The sequence below is a fragment of the Macaca mulatta genome, chromosome 2 (assembly GCF_049350105.2).
Source record: "Macaca mulatta isolate MMU2019108-1 chromosome 2, T2T-MMU8v2.0, whole genome shotgun sequence".
NCBI lineage: Eukaryota > Metazoa > Chordata > Mammalia > Primates > Cercopithecidae > Macaca > Macaca mulatta.
The window spans coordinates 78,919,173-78,943,042 of NC_133407.1; the positions used below are offsets into that span (position 1 = coordinate 78,919,173).

Here is a 23,870-nt window from a genome sequence, read left to right on the forward strand (position 1 = left end):
AGGTATTCCTATAGAATAATTAGTACTTTTCAGGGTTGACAAGTAAAAAAATGCGTGAAGTAGTAAGTATAAAGCACATAAAATAACACAGTCAATGAAAAATGAGGTGTATACTGAGATATAAACTACTAAGAAGAGACCATACAAATAATGTCTTGAAAATATCAGTGAAATTGATGTGTAATAAAGAAATGTAGAAAAATACTTGAATAAAATTTATTTAAAAGTTCAATTATAATTAGAAGATGATGTGTGATACTTTGAGATTAGAAATTACACGGTGTAATAAAAGAGTAATAATCAGCAGAGTTTCTCTGCTGGAAAAGAATGAAATAAAAGCCGGGCGCGGTGGCTCAAGCCTGTAATCCCAGCACTTTGGGAGGCCGAGACGGGCCGATCACGAGGTCAGGAGATCGAGACCATCCCGCCTAACACGGTGAAACCCCGTCTCTACTAAAAAATACAAAAAATTAGCCGGGCGAAGTGGCAGGCGCCTGTAGTCCCAGCTACTTGGGAGGCTGAGGCAGGAGAATGGCGTAAACCCGGGAGGCAGAGCTTGCAGTGAGCTGAGATCCGACCACTGCACTCCAGCCTGGGTGACAGAGCGATACTCCGTCTCAAAAAAAAAAAAAAAAAAAAAAAGAATGAAATAAAAATAGAAAAATTGGCAAGTAAGATACATGATTGAAATTTATTATCTAACATTTTATATTAAATAAAAAGCAAATGGAAGACACTACAAGATTCTGAGTAATAAAAATAATAAATTGAATACTTTAAAAACTTGTGGTTTTCCTCAAGACATACTGGGAAACTTAAAGATACTGTTCAGTCATCCAGATCATCAATGTCTAGAATGTAGGAGTGAAACTGTTTTAAAAAAATTAAAGAACAAAAAGCAGTTCAAAAAGAAACAAAAACAATGAGAACACAAATTAATTATCCCCCTGAAGTTCATAGTGGTCCTTGAAATTGCATTTTTAAGTCAAATATTCTAAAAAAAAAAAATTTCTTCTTTATCTCACAGACTCTCCCGTTTTATGTGTTACAATTACTGCTCAAAAAAAGCGATAGTTGTCCTGGCAAAAATTTCTACTAGAAGAAGAACTGAAAGAATCCAATTATCCATTCATTTGACAGTCTGAATTTACATAGAAAACAAATGCAAATCCCCCTAGTGCCCAGTTCAGGGCCGATGAATATTATACCACTCACCAATGATCACACAGTGATGCTCCTTTGAGGAGTTACAGCAAACTGCTTTCCCAGTGTTTATAGATTTGGAACATCACATTTATATTCACAGAGAATGGAGGTAAATAAACTAAAGTCAGCTTCATTTTAAAACATTTGTGTTATAAAAATATCCATACCAGCTGGGCCCAGTGGCTCATGTCTGTAATCCCAGCACTTTTGGAGGCCTAGGCAGGCGGGTCAGGAGGTCAGGAACTCGAGACCAGCCTGCTCAACATGGCAAAACCCCGTCTCTACTAAAAATGCAAAAATGCCCGGCATGGTGCCACACACCTGTAATCCCAGCTACTCAGAAGGCTGAGGCAGGAGAATTGTTTGAACCTGGAAGGCGGAGGTTGCAGTAAGCCAAGATCACGCCACTGCGCTCCAGCCTGGGCAACAAAGTGAGACTCTGTCTCAAAAAAAAAAAAAAAGAAAAGAAAAGAAAAGAAAAGCCATACCTTTTTCTGCTGCGTGTAAATTCTGTTTCTTGTCATCATGATTTCTGGTTCTCCATTGACTTAACACTTCCTGAAAGGACTGTGCAGAAGCTTCTTCATTGAATGACCCTTCACACAATAGACTCTCTCTTGGTTTTGTACATTCTGCTCTTTTTGTCGTTGTAATTTCTACCTAATCAAAAGCATATATAGGCATGCTTTATTACATTTTCTGCATTCACCCACAAAAATTATTTTAATAAAAAATTTCTGCGTTTTAAAATACAGGTAGAACTAATTATTAGTCATTACAAATCAGACTTTTCAAACTTAGAATATTTTTAAGTTGTGCTTATTTATATGCTTTACTCTGTTCTTTAAAACTCTATTGGCAATTATAAATGGTCTCTTCAGAAATTATGAAGATGAGAGCCTACAGAACAGATGACTTTATGCTGTTCACCAGTGTTCTCTCTGTAAAGGTGCAATTGTCTTGTATACATTCTCCTTATGTCCCCAATCTACTACTCCTCACAACCTTCTCAGATTAAAAAAAAAAAAAACAGGAACCCTAAGTTTCTACCAGGACCTATACTGCCCTACACAACCTTGCACTTCCTTGCCTTTTACTTTACCTCCTTCCATTCTCCTTTCATTCACCCTGCACCAGTTAGTCTCACACTCTGGCAGTTCTGAGAACCCATCAAGCACATTTCCTCTTCAGGGCCTTGTACTAGCTATACCCAATGCCTGGAATGAACCTTCTCCATATCTTTACATAGCCATTCCCTCATTTCGTTGACTCAGTGAAATGCTCAAATATCACCTACTTAGAAAGTTCTTCACTACCAATTCTAAAATTAATAGGCCCCCTTTCCACCATTTAATAATTCCTTAACTGTTTTATTTTTCTTCCCATTACTTACTCCCATGTGACTTTGTTCTATGTTTATTTATTGCCTGTCTTTACCCATTAGTATATAATGAAGTTGGGGATTTTGTCTTTTTTCTTAGTGCCAAGAGCAGTGCCTGGCACAAAGTAGGTGCTCATTAAAAGTTAGTGGAATAAATGAAGAAGTTCATCGATGCATGTAATACAATGCATGCTCCTCAGATTAACGATGACTGTGGAGAGATGAATTCAGTACAAAATATAAATCCAGTCCAAGTACACAAGAAAATAAAGGTAGTATTTGGAAGCTATACACTGAATCAAAGAGAACAGCCACATTAGGAAACCCAAGCAAAATAAAACCCACACCAGTGGCTGAATTATCAAATGTGGATTACCTACACTGATCAAATTGCTAAATATTCATGTGTATCTTTTAAGACATGAGAGTATAAATCTGTATATTCAGCCCACAATTGAAAAATAAACAGGCAGTTTGTTAGAGTACAATTCAGGGTATTTTGCTAAAGATGTATATAAAAATTTCAAATTTGAGCAAAAAGTATCTGAGGACCTGTCAGACACTAGACACTATGCTAACTGTTGGCCACAGAAACACTGGTTAATAAGTCCACAACAGAAAACGGTGTAAGAAGCAGGTAAAACTCAGGGGAAATGATGTCTGAATCGGATTTTGAAAGGTAAAACAAGAATTCCATAAGCAAAAAGTGCCAAGGGCAGCATTCCAGAGAAAGGAAATGATATGTATGCTAGGACATGGGAGTCAAACAGCATTGGTGGCATGGAACTATAAGCAGTTTGCATTGATATAGCAGAAAGTAAAGAATGAGAAAATATAAAGGGTAGAAAGGGAAGTGGGGAAAGAATATAAAGGGCTCTGCCTGCTGCACAGAGGAGCTTAAACCCATTGGACATGTAAAATCATTGTAAAGTCCCATATACCAATGTGGCAAAGAGAGGGAAATTAGGAAATAGTGTTTGGCTGCAAGGAAACCAATCAAAATGGTACAGACATTTACCCACATTGACCAACATTCCAACATTACAAATGCATAATTTTTTATGTAGGAGTTTCAGGATTTTATCATACTGATATATCTATGAAAAACCACATTATTCAAAATTATACTTTATATTTTAGCATATACTAGCAAAAGATTGAAACAGCGTAAATGCTGATCGGTGAAAGATAGATTTTTAAAAGTCTTTTCACATCTAGTAAATGGAGTACTTACAGTCACTACATAGAATGAGAAGGTTCTATATTGTACTTACATGGATATAAAAATTACATTGTTAAGTGAAAAAAAAAAAGCATGTTTGCAGAGCAAACATATTAACATTTGTGTAAAAAATACATACATACAAAACCAGAAGGATTGCCTGACTCCTAGAAGGGAAGAGAATGAAATGTACTTTCCATTTATAATCCTTTTATAAAGAAAAAAATTGCAGTATCCGAAAAAGCAATAAGGATAGAATAAATGACCAAACATTCAAGAGTTTTTAGCTGGTAGCCTATATGGGACATGGTAACTATTATGGACTGAATTGCATCTCCCTCCGCAAATTCATATGTTGAAGCCCAAACCCTCAATGTGACTACATTTTGAGATAGGGCCTATAAGGAGGTAATTGAGGTCAAATGAGATCATGAAGTTGAAGCCTTAATCTAATAGGACTGGGTATCCTGTTAAGAAGAGGGAGATAGTTGGACGTGGTGGTGTGCACTTGTGGTCCCAGCTACACAGGAGGCTGAGGTAGGAGGAATATTTGAGCATGGGAGGAGGTTGCAGTGAGCTGAATTCACACCGCTGCACTCTAGCCTGGGCAACAGAGCAAGACCCTGTCTCAAATAAATAAATAAATAAATAAATAAATATGAAGAGGCATCATATATCTCTTCTTTCTTTCTCTCTCTCTCTCTCTCTCTCTCTCTCTCTCCTTTCTGTATGCATGTGCATACAGAAGAAAAGCCATATAAGAACACAGCAAGAAGGCAGCCACCTACAAGCCAGGAAGTAAAACCTCACCAGAAATCAATATTGCCAATATTGCCAGCACCTTTATCTGGGACTTCTAGACTACAGAACTGTAGAAAATAAATTTCTCTTGTTTAAACCGCTCAGTTGGAGGTATTTTGTTATGGCAGCCTGAGAAGACTAATACAGTAACCAATTGGATGTGCATAGGAGGAAGTGAAAACACAACAGAAAATAACTGCCTTCATTGGCTTGGAAAGCTAGGTAGGGCACCTTCAACAATAACATTGATAGGTTTTGGAAGAGAGGATAAATTTAGTTTGAAGATAGACTCTTAGGAGTATTTGTGAGAAGGTACTTATTGGTATCCAGTAAGCAATATGTCAGTGTGTCTATGTATATATGCTACACTAATGAACAAGCACTGAAAACTCAGTGACTTAATATAAAATTATTTCAATATGCAGCAATTTCAGCAGCTCTCCAGGGAAGCTTCCTTCCAAGCAATGAATCAGAGATGTCAGACATTTGCATCTTGGAGTTATGCCACTGGAATATCAGCTTCCACATAGCTGTGGCAGGGTAGAAAAAGCTGGAGGGTTGTACATTAGCTCTTAAACGTTTCAGCTCAAAACTGTCATATATCACGTCCACTCAGAGTCCAATATGACCTTGCCCAATTCTAAAAGACATTTGAAGATGCACATAGAAATTCAATGCTGTACGTTCATTACCCTGTAAGTACATGATATCCCTGTACGATGATGTGTTTTAATATCCCCACTTTCCAAAACAGAAAACAGAAGATCAAAAGAGGTAAGGAACTTGCCCAATGTTACAATGCTATAAGAAAAACAGCATCATTATTTTAAACCCAGGTTTCAGCTCATAAGATGTAAGCTCTTTCGTGAACTGTACCTCTTTCCAAGGATGTGCCATTGGCTTTGATCCATTAAGAAGCCCATAAGAGAGGCATCAGGCGTTGGTACCATTTGATTCTTCTAGCCATTAAATTAAAAATCAGACTCCTGAGCCCTAACCCAGAGGTAAATATCTAAAAAAAAAAATCCAAATTTGGTGACAGACCCAGGAATGCAAGTTTTTAACAATCTCCAATTCTTATGATGCTTATTAAAGTTTGAGAAGCATTGTTCTTTGGCACAGAGGAACACTAAGTCTATGAAGGGGTTATCTCTTCACTGTGTACTCTGTCATCTATAACAGTGACTCCCAACAAGAACACTCACCAGGATCACTGAGGAGTTGTTAAACACACACGCGTGCACACACACACACACACACAGACGTCTGAACCCCACCCACGGAGATGCTGAACTTAATCATATGTATTTCTTTACTGTTTCTCCAGTTGATTTTAATATACACTCCTGGATAAAATAATTGAATTAATGGTTTTTAAGTTAAGACAATGAGGCAGACAATGTATACAGCATACATAGTCACCTATGAAGACAAGAAAAACATCTAGTGTAAAGATTAATAAATAACACAGAGGAGGCTACACTATCACTTTCCAGTAAGGCTAGTTACTTAACCTCTCTCTCATCTGTTAAATTGGGGTAATAGCACAAACCTTACATGGTTATTGTGATTATTGCTTAAGGCAAGTAAAGCATTAAGTACAATGCCTAGCATAAGGTGTTCAATGAAAGTTAGCTACTGATTTATTTTTGATAGGATAAATTAGATGAAAAGGCAGGCAGGCATGAAGAAGAAACTTTTAAAGCCACAGTCTCTGGATAATGGTTAAACACAGGAAATTTGGAGTCAGAAGGTCTGGGCTGAAATCTAAGTTCCATTATCAATTCTACCTTTGGCAATTTATAAAAACTATTCCTTGCCACTATTCTCTCATTTGAAAAAGTGGAATAATTAAGAAAAAACAAAAGGAGATAATGTGTAAAATATTTATGGCAGTGTCTGGTCTTCAGTACGTTATTGTTATAATTAGGAGGCAGTGATTCTTCACAAAACATCCTTGACAGGTCTATTAGAAAGTGAAATCCACACAAATACGCTGACACTCCTGAAAAATTCAAGCACACTTCCTCTGTTGAAAATAGGTCCTACTAGCATAGAACACATTTTCTTTTACGTCTATGAGCATGGGTTTGGAACACAACAGATTTAACTTCAACCCAGACTTGGTCAACACATAACAAGCAGCATGACTTCAGCTAAGTTACAATTTTTGAACTGCAGGGAAAAAGTGACTGGCATCTAAAAGAATGAGGATTATAACACAGATCAAAATTTGAAGTTCATTTCTTGCTAAAGAATCAATATGCCTATTATAAATATATATGCATGAGTTGATAAAAGTTTATCTAGCACATTGTCAGATCAGTAGTCAATCTAAATAACTGCCAGAATTTGGTATAAATCTAGTTTTAAATAACTGTGAAATTGCCTGTCACTTAAAACTCTTGGCAAGGTTTTATATTTTTAGCTTCTCTGAATGAAGTCCTGACTAATATAAAATTGTTAGATTGCATTGTGGTTTTTTAAAAAACGTTTTCCGCAAATACTCATCCAATTCCTGACATAGATGAAAATGTCCAGAAAGACATATGGTCAAAATATCATTCATCAAAAAGACTAGTATTCAGTGGAATCAAAACAATCTTCTTGAAAAGATTTTTATAGTCAAGATGTATTTGGTTAATAAAGAACAAATCCATATGAAATAATAATGTGATGAAATTATCAGCAAAATTCTGTAGCTTAAGTACATGAATGGCACTTGCCATAATTACGTATATCAGAAAATGTCTACTATATTTTCCTCAGTTTACCTCAGAGCTGCTCCTCTGGAGAAATAAAGATTTGGGTTTATGCTGAATTTTACTGGTTTCCTTTGTAGAATTATTCTCCTCTTTGGGTTCATCTGGATTAACATCCTTTATAAACTGATGGGCAACATCCAATACACTGAATACTATTTGAGATTTTGCCTATTAAAAAAGTAACAAAATATAAATAAAGAGCCTCATACGTTAAACTAAATAATTTATATACATTAACTCATATTTGTGTTATTCTATGACTCCCAGAATTAAATAAATTCAATTTAATCTTTAAAAAGACAAATTGGCATTTGTATCAACCAGTATAACAGTGACAGCTGCCATCTACTGAGGGAACTAGTTTGGGCTCATACAATTCAAACCATCTTAAAAACAATATATCACTTAACCATCAAGGCAATTCTAAAACATAACTATTTTTATCTGTTTTAGGAATTAAGAAAACTGTTTTAGGAATTAAGCTCAGGCCGGGCGTGGTAGCTCGCTCCTGTAACCCCAGCACTTCGGGAGGTTGAGGCGGGTAGATCATTTGGAGGTCAGGAGTTCCAGGACAGCCTGAACAACATGGTGAAACCACATCTCTACTAAAAACATAGTAATTAGCCAGGCATGGTGGTGTGTGCCTGTACTCTCTGCTACTCGGGAGGCTGAGACAGGAGAATCGCTTGAACCCGGGAGGCAGAGGTTGCAGTGAGCTGAGATCACGCCACTGTGCTCCAGCCTTGGCAACAGAATGACACTCCATCTCAAAAAAAAAAAAAAAGGAAAGAAGGAAGAGAAGGAAGGAAGGAAGGAAGGAAGGAAGGAAGGAAGGAAGGAAGGAAGGAAGGAAGGGAGGGAGGGAGGGAGGGAGGGAGGGAGGGAGGGAGGGAGGGAGGGAGGGAGGGAGGAAGGAAGGAAGAGAAAGAAGGAAGGAAGGAAGGAAGGAAGGAGAGAGAGAGAGAGAGAGAAAGAAAGAAAGAAAGAAAGAAAGAAAGAAAGAAAGAAAGAAAGAAAGAAAGAAAGAAAGAAAGAAAGAAAGAAAGAGAAAGAAAGAAAAGAAAGAGAAAGAAAGAAAGAAAGAAAGAAAGAAAGAAAGAAAGAAAGAAAAAAAGAAAGAAAGAAAGAGAAAGAAGAAAGAAGAAAGAAGGAAAGAAAGAAAGAAAGAAACTAAAGCTCAGAGAGTTTAAATAACTTGCCCTTGGTCACAGTGGTGAGTGGGTGGCAGAAGTAGGAAGTGACCTCAGGTGTGTATAAGACTCATAAACTTTCCACTATGCACACCCCTAATAAATAGATGTAATATTTTGTGCACATCATAACTAAAGAACTAAATATAGCTAATCTAGTAGCAAAGTGAATAAGCAGTAATGATTACTCCTTGATGATAAAACGTCTTTAGAAAGCATTCGCTATCCAAAAGGACACATCAGGAAGCACTTCTCTCTGTAGTTCTTAATAAACTCCAAGTCATTTGTCATTTTGTGCCTTGCTCAGGAGGTTCACTTACTAGAAAGGCTATCTCTCCTCTACCATCATCTTTACCTGGCAGGCTTTGGCTTCTCCTTCTGTATTCACACCATTACTCCTACAAGTCTAGGAACCCTTCCCTGTACACCGCTCCACCCCCCGACCCCACCAACTGTACACGCTATTTACCCTGTTTACCCTCTTCATACCCTGCATAGATCTCTACCAGTCCTAACTATATTGATCTCACATTTCATCATACCACATAAGCTCACAAAAGGAAAAAGCATATATATTTTAATGATTTTATGGCCACTACAGTTCCTGGAAAAATAGCATATGGTAAAAATAAGGTGTCAGGGAGGGAGAAGAGCTACAGAATTGAAATAAGTAATATAGAAAAGGGATTTAAAGAAAAACTTTCCACGTGCTGTCAGAGTGACTGACAAAGAACTGGCAAATTTGGGAAAGGCTCCATTCTCTGAAGGGTTTTCTATCAGAAACTACCAGAGTCTGCCTAGGGACTGCAGGATTTAGGATCCCATCTGAGTTTGAATTAAACTCCAAGGGGAAGATTCAAAATCGTCAGATGCTCTATGAGAACTTGGCATGAGGAAGACAGTAAGTAGCTCTTATTTCTTAGCAAATATCCTCCAAACAAGAAAAATTTAGCAGGGATCAGATATAATTATTTTGTACTCTGCCATGAAAATGCTTCTATTTTTAAATTTTCATCTAGTTGCCAATTTAGATAGCTAACATTACATTGAAACTTTTTCAGTTACGACCTTTTGTAAATCTATTAAGATTCATTGCAGTCTGATTCTGGAATATATCAGTGAACATCAAATTAACTAGTGTTATTTCATAGTGAATTCATAAAATATCTATGAAAAATGACGAATGTGACCTATGCATATTTATTGCTGTCTGTATGCAAACCTGAGGAATCTGCTCCAAATTTTCCCAATGATTCTCAGAAAACCTACACAGGCCTATATACTACTTTTATTTTTAAAAGAAATTCAAGCCGATGGTAATGCTTCACTCTTTCAGAAACATCTGTAGTTTTACCAACATTTTTAAAACAGAATAATCCAACCTAAGCCTGATTTTAAATGTCCTAGAATAAAGCTCTGTACATTTCAGAGGCAGTTAGTTACATGTTTGGTTTTCATTTTATGTTTTTAAAATATCAAAAACTATAGGATTAATTTTATATAGAATTATAATTCAAATATGTGTTTAAATAATACAAAACAAAGATTATTTCTGTCCTAAAATGTATCCTGCTATCAATATTACAATAATTGTTACAACATTTTTAGGTAACATATTATGAGAATCAGAAACAGTGAAAAAACCCAAATTTTTTATGCTAAAAAATAAGATAAACATCACAGGTAACTGATAAAATAGAATTCTATATCTGAATATCTTAAAGTTCTGCTAATTTAGTATATAACTGAAATCAATACAAAGCAAATAAATGGAAACTTTCTTTTCTAGAACATCATACACTTAAACATTACTTTTCTCCATTGTAAGGCTGTGTATATATACCTTACTTTTCTTAATCTTAGAACATTCATACAAGGAAAGAGAACAGATATTATGATCCCATTACATAGACAAGGAATTTCAAGTTCAGAAAGCTTAGGCCAAAGTCCAACAGCTACAAAATGTCATAACTTGAAATAGTGTCAAATTATCTATTCTAGCTTAATTAAGCCTTTTCCCTACTAGATTTATGTTAGTCTTTGTGATACAGAAAATGTGTTTTACCTTTGATTTCCTGAAACTGAAAATATTAAATTTTGTCTCTAACAGATTTGAACATTGTTCCTTGCTTTAAAAATTCACAAAACTCTAATTCTGTATTCAATTGCATATGCAAGGATTAAGAGATTTAGTTTTGTTTGTTTCTTTGTTTTTAACTTATTTTTGCCTATTTTTATATTTGATCAAGTATATAGAAATAAATCATAGTCATACCATATAAAAAATTTAAGAAATGGAGGTTCCTCCTATTTTCAAGCATACTTTGTCTGCTGAAAATAGGTCCCACTAACATAGAGTACATTTTATTTTATATCTATGAGCATGGGTTTGTGAGTTTGAAACTCAACAGACTTAATTTCAACCCAGACTTGGCCACCACATAACAAGCTGGGTGACTTGGGCTAAGTCAGAGTTTTTGAACTGCAGGGAAAATGTGAGAGGTATCTAAAAGAATGAGGATTAGAACACAGATTAAAATTTGAAGTTCATTTATTGCTAAAGAATCAATATAACTATAGTTTAATTATATTGACATGAGCTGATAAAAGCTTATCTAGGCTGGGCATAGTAGCTCATGCCTGTAATCCCAACACTTTGTGAGGCCGAGGTGGGAGGATCACTTGAGGTTAGGTGTTCAAGACCAGCCTGGCTAAAATGGTGAAATCCCCATCCCTACTAAAAATACAAAAAATTAGCTGAACATGGTGCTACATGCCTGTAGTCTCATCTATTCAGGAAGCTGAGGCAGAAGAGTCGCTTGAACTGGGGAGGCGGAGGTTGCAGTGAGCCGAGATTGTGCCACCGCACTCCATCCTCGGTGACAGAGTGAGACTCCATCTCAGAAAAAAAGAGTTTATCTAGGACATTGTCAGACTCAGATCACGAGTCAATCTAAATACCTGCCAGAATTTGATACAAATCTGGTTTATAGCAAAATACTACTCCCCAGAGTGACTACTGTTAACAGTTTTTATCCTATAACCTTTGTCTTTTCTTAAATGGACATATCCTGTAAACTTTGTTTTTTCTTAAAAGAACATATCTAGATTTAGAACAGAAAGCACACTACCTTTCACATAATAATATAACAATAATCATTTTGAGTAACAACCAATGAATAAGAATATGAAGGTTATTTTTAGAAAATATTTGTCATAGACAACTATACATATTAAGTATCATAACACTGTACCATATATTAATAAAATATTTTCGAATGTTAAAACTCAAACCACAGATAGTTTTCTTTCCATTTTCTACGTATAAAAATTTAAATGTGAAGTACTAATAGGTAACAATAAGAGGAGGAAGAAATTGAAAATGTATAAAATTACCTGTGCAACTGCTCTACATGCTAAAAATGTTTTAAAATCAAACCAAAACAACCTTCAAGGCACAGAGTAAATCATGTATCTCACTATAGGATAGAAGCTAAACTAGAGCCAAAAGATGTGATTTACTGCTAGCATTTCCAGATTCCCCCACATCCTTCACTACACTGTATGATGGTAGGATTTCATCTGGTAACTGTTCTAAATTCTCACCTAAACTTTTTTCCCACCTAGAATGATATTATCTTTCAAATTACACTCTAGAAGAATTCATCACTCTGACAATGTATCATTAATCAAAGCAAAGAGGGTTGATATTTTATAGCATTTTGGAATGGATGGCACCTTGTAGAAGTTAAAGTCCAAGAATAAAAGTTTTAGTTTAGTTAGAAAAATGATATACTTTATGTAGAGTCAGTGCTTCAAAACTCTAACTACCATCATCATCCAAAACTCTGGCTGTCCAGCAATAAATATTAATAATCATGTTGACATAGCCCTATCTCCTTAAGTGATCCAGAAGTTCCAGATCAAAAAAAAAAAAAAAAAAAAAAAAAAAGGTTACACACAGTTTAGACCTATATTACTTTGCAAGTTTGAGGGGGAAAAGAGTGAGGATGTCTCCTTTCCTATTGTTAACTTGCATTGATTTTCCAGTCACAAAATTTTAGAAGAGATTTATTGTAACCACAGCCTTGAATTAAAAACTGAAAACTCTAAACTCTGCAGAAGAGTTCTGTTATTTCATCTGAGTTTGTTAGACAAAGTGATATACAGGTAGAGACAGAAACACACATATAGACACAGAGAGAAAAAATTGTGTTATAGCAGCACTCAAGTAACATAAACTCATTGGTTGCAGTGATTGTTCAATATGATTGGAACTTGGAAGGCTTTATTTACAAAATTATTTCAGGATGATCAAGTTATGGACTAATGGGAATTTTAAAATTATTATATATGTTATATAAATCTTTTTTTGGCCTGGCTTTTGAGAAAACACTTCCTTTTCATATCAAGAATATTTTCCCAAATACAATTTGTTCTGATTTCTTTGATGTGAATTACCTTATATGTAGTTGGTAAATAGGGCAATGATGCCAGTATAACTCCAGAGTGTTATTGATTCTTAAGGGTTTTCTCCCCAACTTATTATTGTTTTGAAGCAATCAGGGGCAAGCTTTCTTACAACTAAAGCCAAAATCTTAACAATATATGAAAACTGTTAAGAAAAAAACCTGAAAAATATATAAAAGTGCCTCCCTTTCATGTAAGATCTGACTGTTTTAGGGACTTCAACAACCCTGCATTTAACTAAGTTAAGCCATCTAGAAAAACTATGAGCACAAAGAAGCTGTAAAGACACCTCTGACTTTAAAGCATCAGATAAATAAAGGAGGCTGTATCTTGATTTAGATTCTCCATTTTGGTAAAATTAATCTCTCTTAGAAGTGAATTACTACTAGGAACTACAACACCAAGAAGGAAGAACAAACCCTCAAGAAGTATGCATTAGTATTTTAACTAGGATTTGTTAACTGCTTTTGTTTGGGTTTTGGTTACAAAGCACCATAGGATTTGAGTGGCCTTCTCCTAGCCCTAATCTTCCCTCAAGCCCTGTTAATTAGGTGGGCAATTTTCCAAATGAGAAATGTTTGTTTTGTTTTATTTTGTTTTGTTTTGTTTTTAAGTTTCGGGATACATGTGCAGAATGTGCAGGTTTGTTACATTGGTGTACGTGTGCCATGGTGGTTTGCTGCACCTATCAATCCATTATCTAGGTTTTAAGCCCTGCATGCATTAGGTACTTGTCCTAATGTTTGTCCTCCCCTCGCCTCTCATGCGTCGAAAGGCTCTGGTGTGTGTTGTTTCCCTCACCATGTCCACGTATTCTCATTGTTCAACTCCCACTTATGAGTGAGAGTTGATTGGTTTTCTGTTCCTGTGTTAGTTTGCTGAGAATGATGGCTTCCAGCTTCATCCATCAGGAATCATATATCGTGTTGTGGCAGCAACACATGTATACTAAAAAATTATGCTTTAATTTGTAGTAAAATAACTCTGTTATTAGAAGTCATCAAAACATTTGCTAAGGTTTATTTATCCAAAGAAACCTGTACAGATTATTTTGCCAGGATACTTCTATTTACACATTACATGGAATACATTGCACTATGAGTATGAGGATCCTATGATCTAAAATCAATAATAACAAAATAGACTAAATCAGAGAAGTTGGGAGCTATAAGGAAATTACTACACCAAGTAGATAAATTACTCATATTATCATAGACCTAACTACACCAAGCAGGTACTAGCTACACCAAGCAAATAAATTCCTCAAAGTATCATGGACCTATGGCAGGATGCAATAAAACCATCAAATTTCCACTTAGTAAAAATATCTTTGCAAAATAAAAGTAATTTTCTTATAAAAATACATAATTTTGAACATCTTAATCCTTTAAACAAGAATGAAAAAGATGAGCATTATCTCTCAATTTTTTACATTATTAAAATATGTTTTCTATTCTTAAAGCAAACTATTACTTTGCTTTTCTTATGAATCCATCTTTATAGATAGTCTTAGACCAAATTTATTGCCTAAAAATAGGCTTTATCATAGTCAAGTCTGAATTCTCTCTGAAAATTGAAGGAAGCTATCTCTAAATGATTGGATCAAAGTTTTCATCTACTGCTAGAACCAAAAGAAAGTGTTGGGGGTGCGGGGCAGTAAATTTCGGGCCAACTGGAAAAGGTAGAGAAGCAAAAGGAAGAAATTTCTATATAGAAGACAACTGGAAAAGAAAAACAGGATTTGAGGAAAAGCCCCCATCTAAACACATAGAGAAACAAGAGGAAAATAAATATTTACTAGATGAAATAAAATTGCAATGGAAGAACTAACAGCAGAATCATGTTCTTAAATCCAGTTCTGCTCATCATATTTCTAAAAACAGATATGGTATTTGCATGAGTAGTGGTACAGAAATATCAAGGGTATAAAAAACTACTTATTACAAGCTAGACAGAAATCAAATCCTGCAAATGTGAAATTCATGTGGCTGAAATTTATTGCTTATTCCAACATCATGTAAGTATTACTTTAGTACTTAAAAGACTCTTAGATTAACCTTTCCTCTAAAGGTCTGATTTCTATCTGGTTTTATTAATTAAAGATTTATGTATTATTACTCCTCCCTGACCCACAGAGTGGCAAAAAAAACAAGGACCTGGACACATGCTCCTGTTTATGAATGCACCTTATTATTTAAAAGATAGATTAAATAAAACTGGACTCAATATCTAGTACTTTATAAAATAACATGAAATCTGGATTCAATCTGGACTCTTATTTAGTACTTTATAAAATAACACAAAAATAATGAAATAAAACATATCTAATCCAGTTAAAATATTTTAAAATAAGACAACATATAAATGTAATAGCTGAAAAAGTAACATATTGTCAAAAAAGTTTAAAGCACCTGGTCTCAGGAAACATAACAGCATTGGATTTTGATTTAAATAACTGTACCTTTCAATTTTTATTATATTACAAAATTCTACTTAGAAAGCAATCTCAGAAGTGAGACAGAATAGCAACAAGAAAATAACATAAGAAACTCACACCTGTAATTTTGCTTTCTATTTGCAGTTTTGATGCCATATAATTATGCACTATATTAATTATCTTAGAAAGTACTGGCAATTGTTTTCAATTAATATTACAAGTATATTGCATCCAGATGAGTTAACTGCTTTCAGCAATTATTCATATTTGAGCTACATAAGGAAGAAATTGTATATGCAATGAAATGAGTAACATTTTTAGGCATGACAGAATAAATTTACTAAAAAATAGCAATAAATAATTTGTTATATTTGGTTTTTAAATACAGTATTGCTGTTATATCACAATTAGATAATTAGTATCCCATAAAGACCAATGAACATAACGTATATTATAGCAAGCAAAATTACTGTAAAATTTGTCGGATTCCATGAAAAAATCATGAGCTTATTTGAACTACATAAGGAAGAAATTTCATATGCAATGAAATGAATAACATTTTTAGGTATAGCAGAATAAACTTACTAACAAGTAGCAATCAATAATTTGTTATATTTGGTTTTTAAACATAGTATTGCTGTTATATGACAATTAGATAACTGGTATCCCATAAAGACCCATGAACATAACATATAGCCAATAAACTACTGTAAAAATTTGTCAGGTTCCATGAAAAAATTCATGCGATAACGTAGGTAGCACCTGCCAATTATAAAAGCCCCTCAAATATTCTGCATTAATATGATTGACTAAAGGTTCAGACAGTGGGTTAGACTAGTGATGTTTATGGTCCCCTCCAAAATTGAGAGTCTATTATCTTCTATGTGTGAATAAATTGGAAGACTGTATTTTTATATATACTCTGATACATTGAGCTCTAAAACTTTTACTGCATGGGGTTTTTAAATACAAAAGCCTACACATATCCAAAATATGTATAACTATAATGCTTTTAAAAACACCCCTACATGCATACATCTGTATTATTAACTATAGGTACTATGTTGTACAACACGTACCTAGAACTCATTTATATTGCTAACTTTAACCTTGTACCCATTGAACAATATCTATTTCCCCTATCCACTAACTACCACTATTCTGATTTCTGCTTCTATAAATTTGACTGTTTAAAATACCTCATATAAGCAGAGTTATGTAATATTTGTCCTTCTGTAACTTCCTTATTTCAATTATTGTAATACCTTCCTGGTCCATGGTAAGTGTTTTTACCAAAAAAAAAAAAAAAACAGCAAGGGACACAGGAAACTTTTGGAGGTGATGGATGTATGTATCACCATTATTCTGGTGATATAATGAGTATATGCACATGTCCAAACCCATCAAATTGTGTACATTAAAGATGTGCAGTTTTTGTCTATTAATTATACCTTAATAGAGCTGTAATAAAAAAAGAAAACAGCCCTCAACACAAAATTAATCTTTTCGTGAATCCTTTGGACTCATCATTAATATTACATTCTTTTCTGGGCTTTAAATGTAGATAGTATAGGAATGGGGTTGAATTCCTACTAATACTGTATCCTGACTGATAAAACCTAATGTATGGAGCACCTTCTATGAGCAGAATACTTTTATAATTGTTGGCATTTAATGTGATTTTCATAGTAGCCCTGCAAGCTTCTGAACTTGCATATATAAATATGACCTTTCAAAATTTCTTCAGCATAAACATCACAGAAACACCCACCTCTCCCTTTAAGGTTGATTCATGCCATCTCTGGTTTAAGACCCTGTACTGCGGCTACCCTCTCTACTGTGTTGGTTGCTCTGTCATTTGCTGCTGTAATATACTCACTAAGCCACTTACATTCTCCCAACTCTTCATTAACTCTACTTTCCATTCTCCCTACCTCTTTCAATTATCTTTATTTCCCCTTCCCTAGCTTTTCTTAGAACTGGCATCTAAAAGTAATTACCACAGATATAACTTCATTAAAGTGCAGGCTACTGAACTATCCCACATCTAGGTTTTCTAAAAATTCTTGTCAAAATTTATCCCAGGAAGATATACAAATGGCCACCAAGTACATGAAAAGATGTTCAACATCGTTAGCCATCAAAATGCAAACCAAACCACGATGTGCTACTGCTTCACATTACTAGGATGCTAGACCAAAAAGTCAGATGATAATAACAAGTGGTGGCTTGGAAGTAGAGAAATCAGAACTCTTGTACATGGCTGATTGGAATGCAATATGCTGCAGCCACTTTGAAAAACAGTCTGGCATTTCCTCAAACAATTAAAAATGGAGTTACCATATGACCCAGCAATTCCACCACTGGGTATCTAGCCAAGAGAAATAAAAACATATGTCCACACAAAAACTTGTACACAAATGTTCATGGCAGCATTATTTGTAATAGCCAAAAGGTGGAAACAACCCAAATATCCATCAAATGATGAATGAATAAACAAAATGTGCTATTTCAAACAATGAAATGTTTTTCAGCCATAAAAATAAATGGAATGCTGAGAGATGGTACAACATGGATGAACATTGAGAACACTATGCAAGTAAAAGAAGCCAGTCATAAAAGGCCACATATGACAAGATTCCATTTATATGAAATGTCCAGAATAGGCTAATTTAGAGAGACAGAAAGTAGTATTGGTCTCCAGAATATAGGGGAATAGGAAGAAGATGGAGCAAAAGAGTGTGGGGTTTCATTTTGAGGTGACAAAAATGTTCTAAAATCAATTATGCTAATAGTTGCACTTAGCTGTAAATATACTAAAATTCATTGAATTGTGCACTGCAAATGAATGAATTGTGTGGTATATGAATTATATAGCAATAAAGCTGTTCTTAAAAACTTTTTGTCAGTGATTCCTGGACAAGTGTTTTTCATTTGTCTTTTGGCTATCCTACCATTCTATGTTTGAAATTCTGACTCATCAAGGACTTAAATGCCATACTCACCACAGAGTCTGTCTGTGTTAACTAAACCTTTAAAATCTCAAGACTACCATCAAATCACTCTTGGCATCAGTCTACTCAGAAGGATGAGGACAGGAATAATAGTTTGCCAGCAGGACAGCATCAGTTGTTCCTTTTTGGTGGTAGTCTTGGAAGAGTTCAAGCAGAAGTACAGCTCAGGTAGATAAGGAACACACCTGATTTAGAAACCTTACTTTCCACCAGAGCCAATCCCCACCTCAGCTCCAGAGCTAGTTCCATAGTGGATGTTTCAGTTACAAAGCCCATTACAAAGGGAGCTATATCTTCCTTCGAGTATGTATAGTTCTCCTTGTTTAGATGTAATTTGCCAAGTAGAGGTTAAGTAGAGGTTACACTTACCATAAGTATATTGCCTAGGAACGTAGTTGACATGACTACCTTTATCTGTTTCCCAAGGAAAGGGCAAGAAAGTTAATTAAAGGTCAAATTCTCACATTTGGGAGGAAAAGTTTTTGTTAACCCTTCACTAATTTAACAACTTAACATAGCATAAATCCTTTTAATTTTCCAATCCTTGGTTAAAAAATGCCCTTGCTTTCAAAATTCAAAGAAAAATAAATTTTGCCCTAAAATACAGTTTTAAGTTGTTTTGGAAGCTTAATCGAACCACTAAGGACTCATTCACATTTCTATTCCTTAAAAAATTGATTTATACAGGACAGGTACAATGTTAAGCACTGAGGATACTGTGATGAACAAGACAAAAAAGAGTCCTTCTCACAGGTCCTAAAATTTATCAGAAGATATGATTGTCGATAGCAACATAGTTTTTTAAAACTTTTGATAGAAGAAATGCCAGGTGATAACAATCACTGAAGGGCAATGAACACACACTTGTAGTATAAGGAATATGCATTATTCATATTTAAGAAATAAGTTAAAAATATGACAATACTCAATTGCTCACATACATTTAAAATATTTTATTTTTCTTAAGTATAACATTAACTAATACAAATAGAAAATTCATGCTTTTTTTCAAAATATTCACATACCTGGACTCAAAAACCATGTGACTTTATGATAATTCCTTTTTGAGAGAACATTTACTTGTCATCCACATATTTCAATCTTATTGGTAACTCTGAGAGAAGGAACTGTGTGTTCTCAACTCTGCCCCTTCTGTGGTCTCCCATCAAGCTACCATTGACTTTCTAACCAGAACTAGAAAAAACTACTTTAAATTTCATGTGGAAGCAAGAAAGAGCCCATATAGCCAAGACAATCCTAAGCAAAAAGAACAAAGCTGGAGGCATCATGCTATCTGACTTCAAGCTGCACTACAAGGTTACAGTAACCAAAACTGCATGGAAATTCTACCTTAATTATTTTTTCTTTCATTAATACTACCCACCTTCCCAAGGTTTCTCCTTTTCAGTTAAGAAACTTTTCATTCCAATTAAGAAAACATATTTACCATAATCTATTAATGATTTACTTAATCTAACTCCCCTTGTGCATGTCATACTTCACAAATAGAATGCCTTTTGTTTGTGTTCCCTCATCTTCTATTTTCTCTGATTAACATTGTCTCTTCTGTCTGATCTTAAATTGTTAAAAGGAAATAGGAATGCCTGATGTATTAAGACCTCATTTCTCATTTGAAAATAACTTTTGTTTCAACCCTTAGTGTTAACAATCTTTCTACATGTAGAAGTAAAATTTAAATTCTTAGTAATTCCCTCTCATGCATTTATGCTTCATTTTTCAGTTAATTAAATATTTAACAGAGGTTGGAAAAGGCAAAGAAACTTGAAGTGTTTTGAATCACTGCCAAGTACAAATCAATCATAAATCAAAGGAAAGGCCCTTTGAAATTACAATACTAGTCAACATGTAAATATTTGCCTTCAATTTTTCAGGAATCTTAAGTAAAACAAGACACGGTGGTACAAAATGATCCCTACTGACTAAACTCACAGGACCTACTGGGCTGTTGGATAAAGGCTGAAATAGTTTACAACTATCAAATTTGACTACACTTTATATTAAGCACAAATGACAGCATAGGTTAAAGAATATAAAGTGTAATCACTGTTAGCTTAGAATACTTGCTTCTTATATAGCAATGCTTAATATTCATCTATCAGATGTCTTCCCTAACTTCTCAAATTAGGAATGAATTCAGCAGTCAACAAAGCCTCATGACTTTAATGGTTAACAAAACAATAAAAAACTAAAACTACTACATGATTGGTTAATGAGAGCTAAACAAAAAGAGATTATTTGACCAAATGGCCATCAAAGCCAAAGCACAACAATAACAACAACAAAAACTAAATGCATAGGAAAATGATAAAAACAACAAGAGAAAAAAGCATGTTGACTGAAAAAAGAAGTGAAAGATTAAACAGAGAATCGAGATAGAAAGAAAATAGCAGATAGCTACAAGACAATTGATTAAAGTCAAGAAATGATGACAGAGAATGGGCAAGACCAGAATAAAGGAGAAAAATTAAGTACTAAGCAGAACAGTGAATTTCTGATGGGGAATATGTCATAATAAACACTATATCAGCTATTTGAGACCTCTTTCTTATTTTATTTCTTATAATAAAGGTGGCTATTATAATGGGCATGAGACACTCACATATAGTGAAACTGTTCACTGTGTTCTATTTATAGGAGAGAGTATGTAGTACAATTTGAAATTGTTTCTTTCAAAAATCATCTAATTTATTTATTATTGTGTATATTTAAAGTACACAAAAATGTGCAACATGATGTTTTGATATGCATGTACATGCACATGACATAAGTATACATGTAAAATGATAACTACCATCGAGCATATTAACATATCCACTACCTCACACAGTTGCTTCCACCTATATACAAAAAATGGAATATTATTCACCTTTTAAAAAGAAGATATTGTTATTTTTGACAACATAGATAAACCTGGAGGACATTACGGTAAATGAAATAAGCCAGACACAGAAAGAAAAATATTATATGAAATCACATACATGCAAAATCTAAATTAAAAAAACATTTTAATTTAAAATTTTTGTTTTATGAATAAACGGACAAATTTGCTTTAAGAATTAGCTGAACCAAAAAGCTGTCTCCTTCAAAGTACTTTACTCCTTAGCAATTCCGTTAGGTGAAATAATGTTATAAAAAAGAGAATAACATCATTATAGGTTTAGCTCCCAGCACAGGAGGTCTGTGTATGCTCTTTGCTAAGTGCCAACCTCACAATTCCACTTCCCTAGTAGACAATGCACTTTCCAGGACTCTCCCCAACAAAAGCACCAAGTAGCAACTTTGCTCTCCACAGATGGTGTGGAAACATAAAGTAGTAACATAAACAAGGAAGAGACATGGTTCTTTATTGTATTTAACTTTAAATTTATATACATAAAAGAATCGCAATATTTGAAGAAACCTTGCAAAGATTCATGGTTCCTTGCCAAGCTCTTTGATTTGTGTACATATTATGGAATCCATGTATGCTAACTTTTAGTGATAAATAAGTATTCTAAACTCATTTATTAGAGCTTAATAAATGATGATATAGGTATATAATTAGAGAAATAAATATTTAAAACATGATATCTTTATGCAGACACTTTCTAAAAATCATACTCTTTTATAAGATTATATAATTTTTTTAAAAATACCTTTTATTTTTTAGGAACTTAAATATCATTTATTAGGAACTTAACATTATTTTATTTATCAGGAACTTAAATATCATTTTACTATTTGTGGCTTAGCAACCTCCCCTCCTCTGCAATCAAAACCAAAGAATGTAATGCTGGCAGTATCTTAAATGTTCTTACCATGAAAGAAGAAAAGAGAGAAAGAGAGAAAAAGAAGGAAAGAGAGAGAGAAAACAAAGGAAAGAGAAATAGAGAGAGAAAAAGAGAAAGAGAGAAAAAGAAAAAGAGAGACAGAGAGAAAGAAAGAAGGAAAGAAAGAAAGAAAGAGAAAGAAAGAAAAGAAGAAAGAAAGAAAAAGAAAAGAGAAAGAAAGAAAGAAAGAAAGAAAGAAAGAAAGAAAGAAAGAAAGAAAGAAAGAAAGAAAGAAAGAAAGAAAGAAAAATGGTGATGTAATGTGAAGTGACAGAAACATTCATTATGTTGAATTTGGAGATTATTTCAAAATGTGTATATATATATGTCAAAATATCAAATTATGCACCTTAATTGTACACATTTTTTTCTTGTCAATTATGGCTCAATAAAGATGGAAAGGGAGCAGAAGGAGTATGTAGATTGTCATAAATGTTCTGTGCAAAAGAACTATGTAAACTGAAGGAATTTGTACAAAAAAAGTAAACATTATATATAATTGTATATATTATATATAGATACATTATATATACATTGTATATATTATATATACATTATATATGTATATATATATAATGAAGTGTATATTTGGTAGATATTTTCTCACTAATTTAATCCAGTCTACCTTTGGAATTTGATAAATTTCCAACCTGCAATGATCACTTTCTTCTGTTAAGATACAGGATACATACACTTTAAAAACATTAGCATAAAACAAAATAATACTCAATGTTTAGAAAGCACATTGTATGTCATGTTGCTTTTAGTAATTATGATTTCAACTGATGTCATATCTGCATCTGGATCACAATAAGCCATATTATGGCAAAGTCTATCCTTTGAAATTATGTGGGAGGGAGAGGAGAAGACAGGGAGGGAGAGAGCGCAAGAAGAAGAAAATCAAACTTGGATAAATCTTGAAGCTCAGACACTGAAGGAAAGGAGCCATGTCTCATTCTTCTTTGTATCTCTTATATCAGCTAGCATAGGGCTTAAAGTCACTGAGTGATAACTCAGAAAATGTGCTGAATAAATCATTGAATGAAAAATTCCTAATATGAACTCGTCTGTCGTAATGATATTACAGTATTTATCTTCAAAGTAGAGAATGTTTTTAGTTAAATTCGATATTATTCATATATTAACAATTAGACTCACTTCTATATCAATTAATTTTCATTTCTTATGACTATCTGATTGTAATACCATGAGAGAGGCAAGTATCAGGTTGGCTTTTGTTTTTTTTTCCCTTCATCCTTTCTGCCCAGAAGCTCTAAACATTGGGTGGTCACTCAAAAGTCACTGACTTTGGTGAATATTAGTTAGGTATGTTTTATGTTCTGTGGTCATCAGCACCCTTGGGTCATCAGCACCCTTGATGGCTACTGATATTTATCAGTATGTTGAGGTAAATGTAAAGATTGAAATTCACCAGTAATCTTTCTAAACACAGATCTGATTATCTCCATTCCTTTGCCTACAGATAATATTAAAACCCTTAACTAATTAAGAGTAGGATCCTACCATTACTCATCTCTGTAAGGTCACTGCCTA

The 23,870-nt window shown here is 34.0% G+C and overlaps 1 protein-coding gene across 2 annotated transcripts in view; it reads right to left on the reverse strand.

The window, feature by feature from the left end:
- ZBBX (zinc finger B-box domain containing) overlaps positions 1–23,870 on the reverse strand; it is a 136,573-nt gene that overhangs the window by 82,830 nt on the left and 29,873 nt on the right. For both annotated transcript variants that reach the window (XM_001095567.5, XM_001095663.5), the window contains exons 7-8: positions 7,385–7,543; positions 1,695–1,866 (exon numbers count right to left, since the gene is read on the reverse strand). In XM_001095567.5, coding sequence (XP_001095567.3) covers positions 1,695–1,866; positions 7,385–7,543 — 331 coding nt within the window. The remainder of the gene's footprint in view (positions 1–1,694; positions 1,867–7,384; positions 7,544–23,870) is intronic.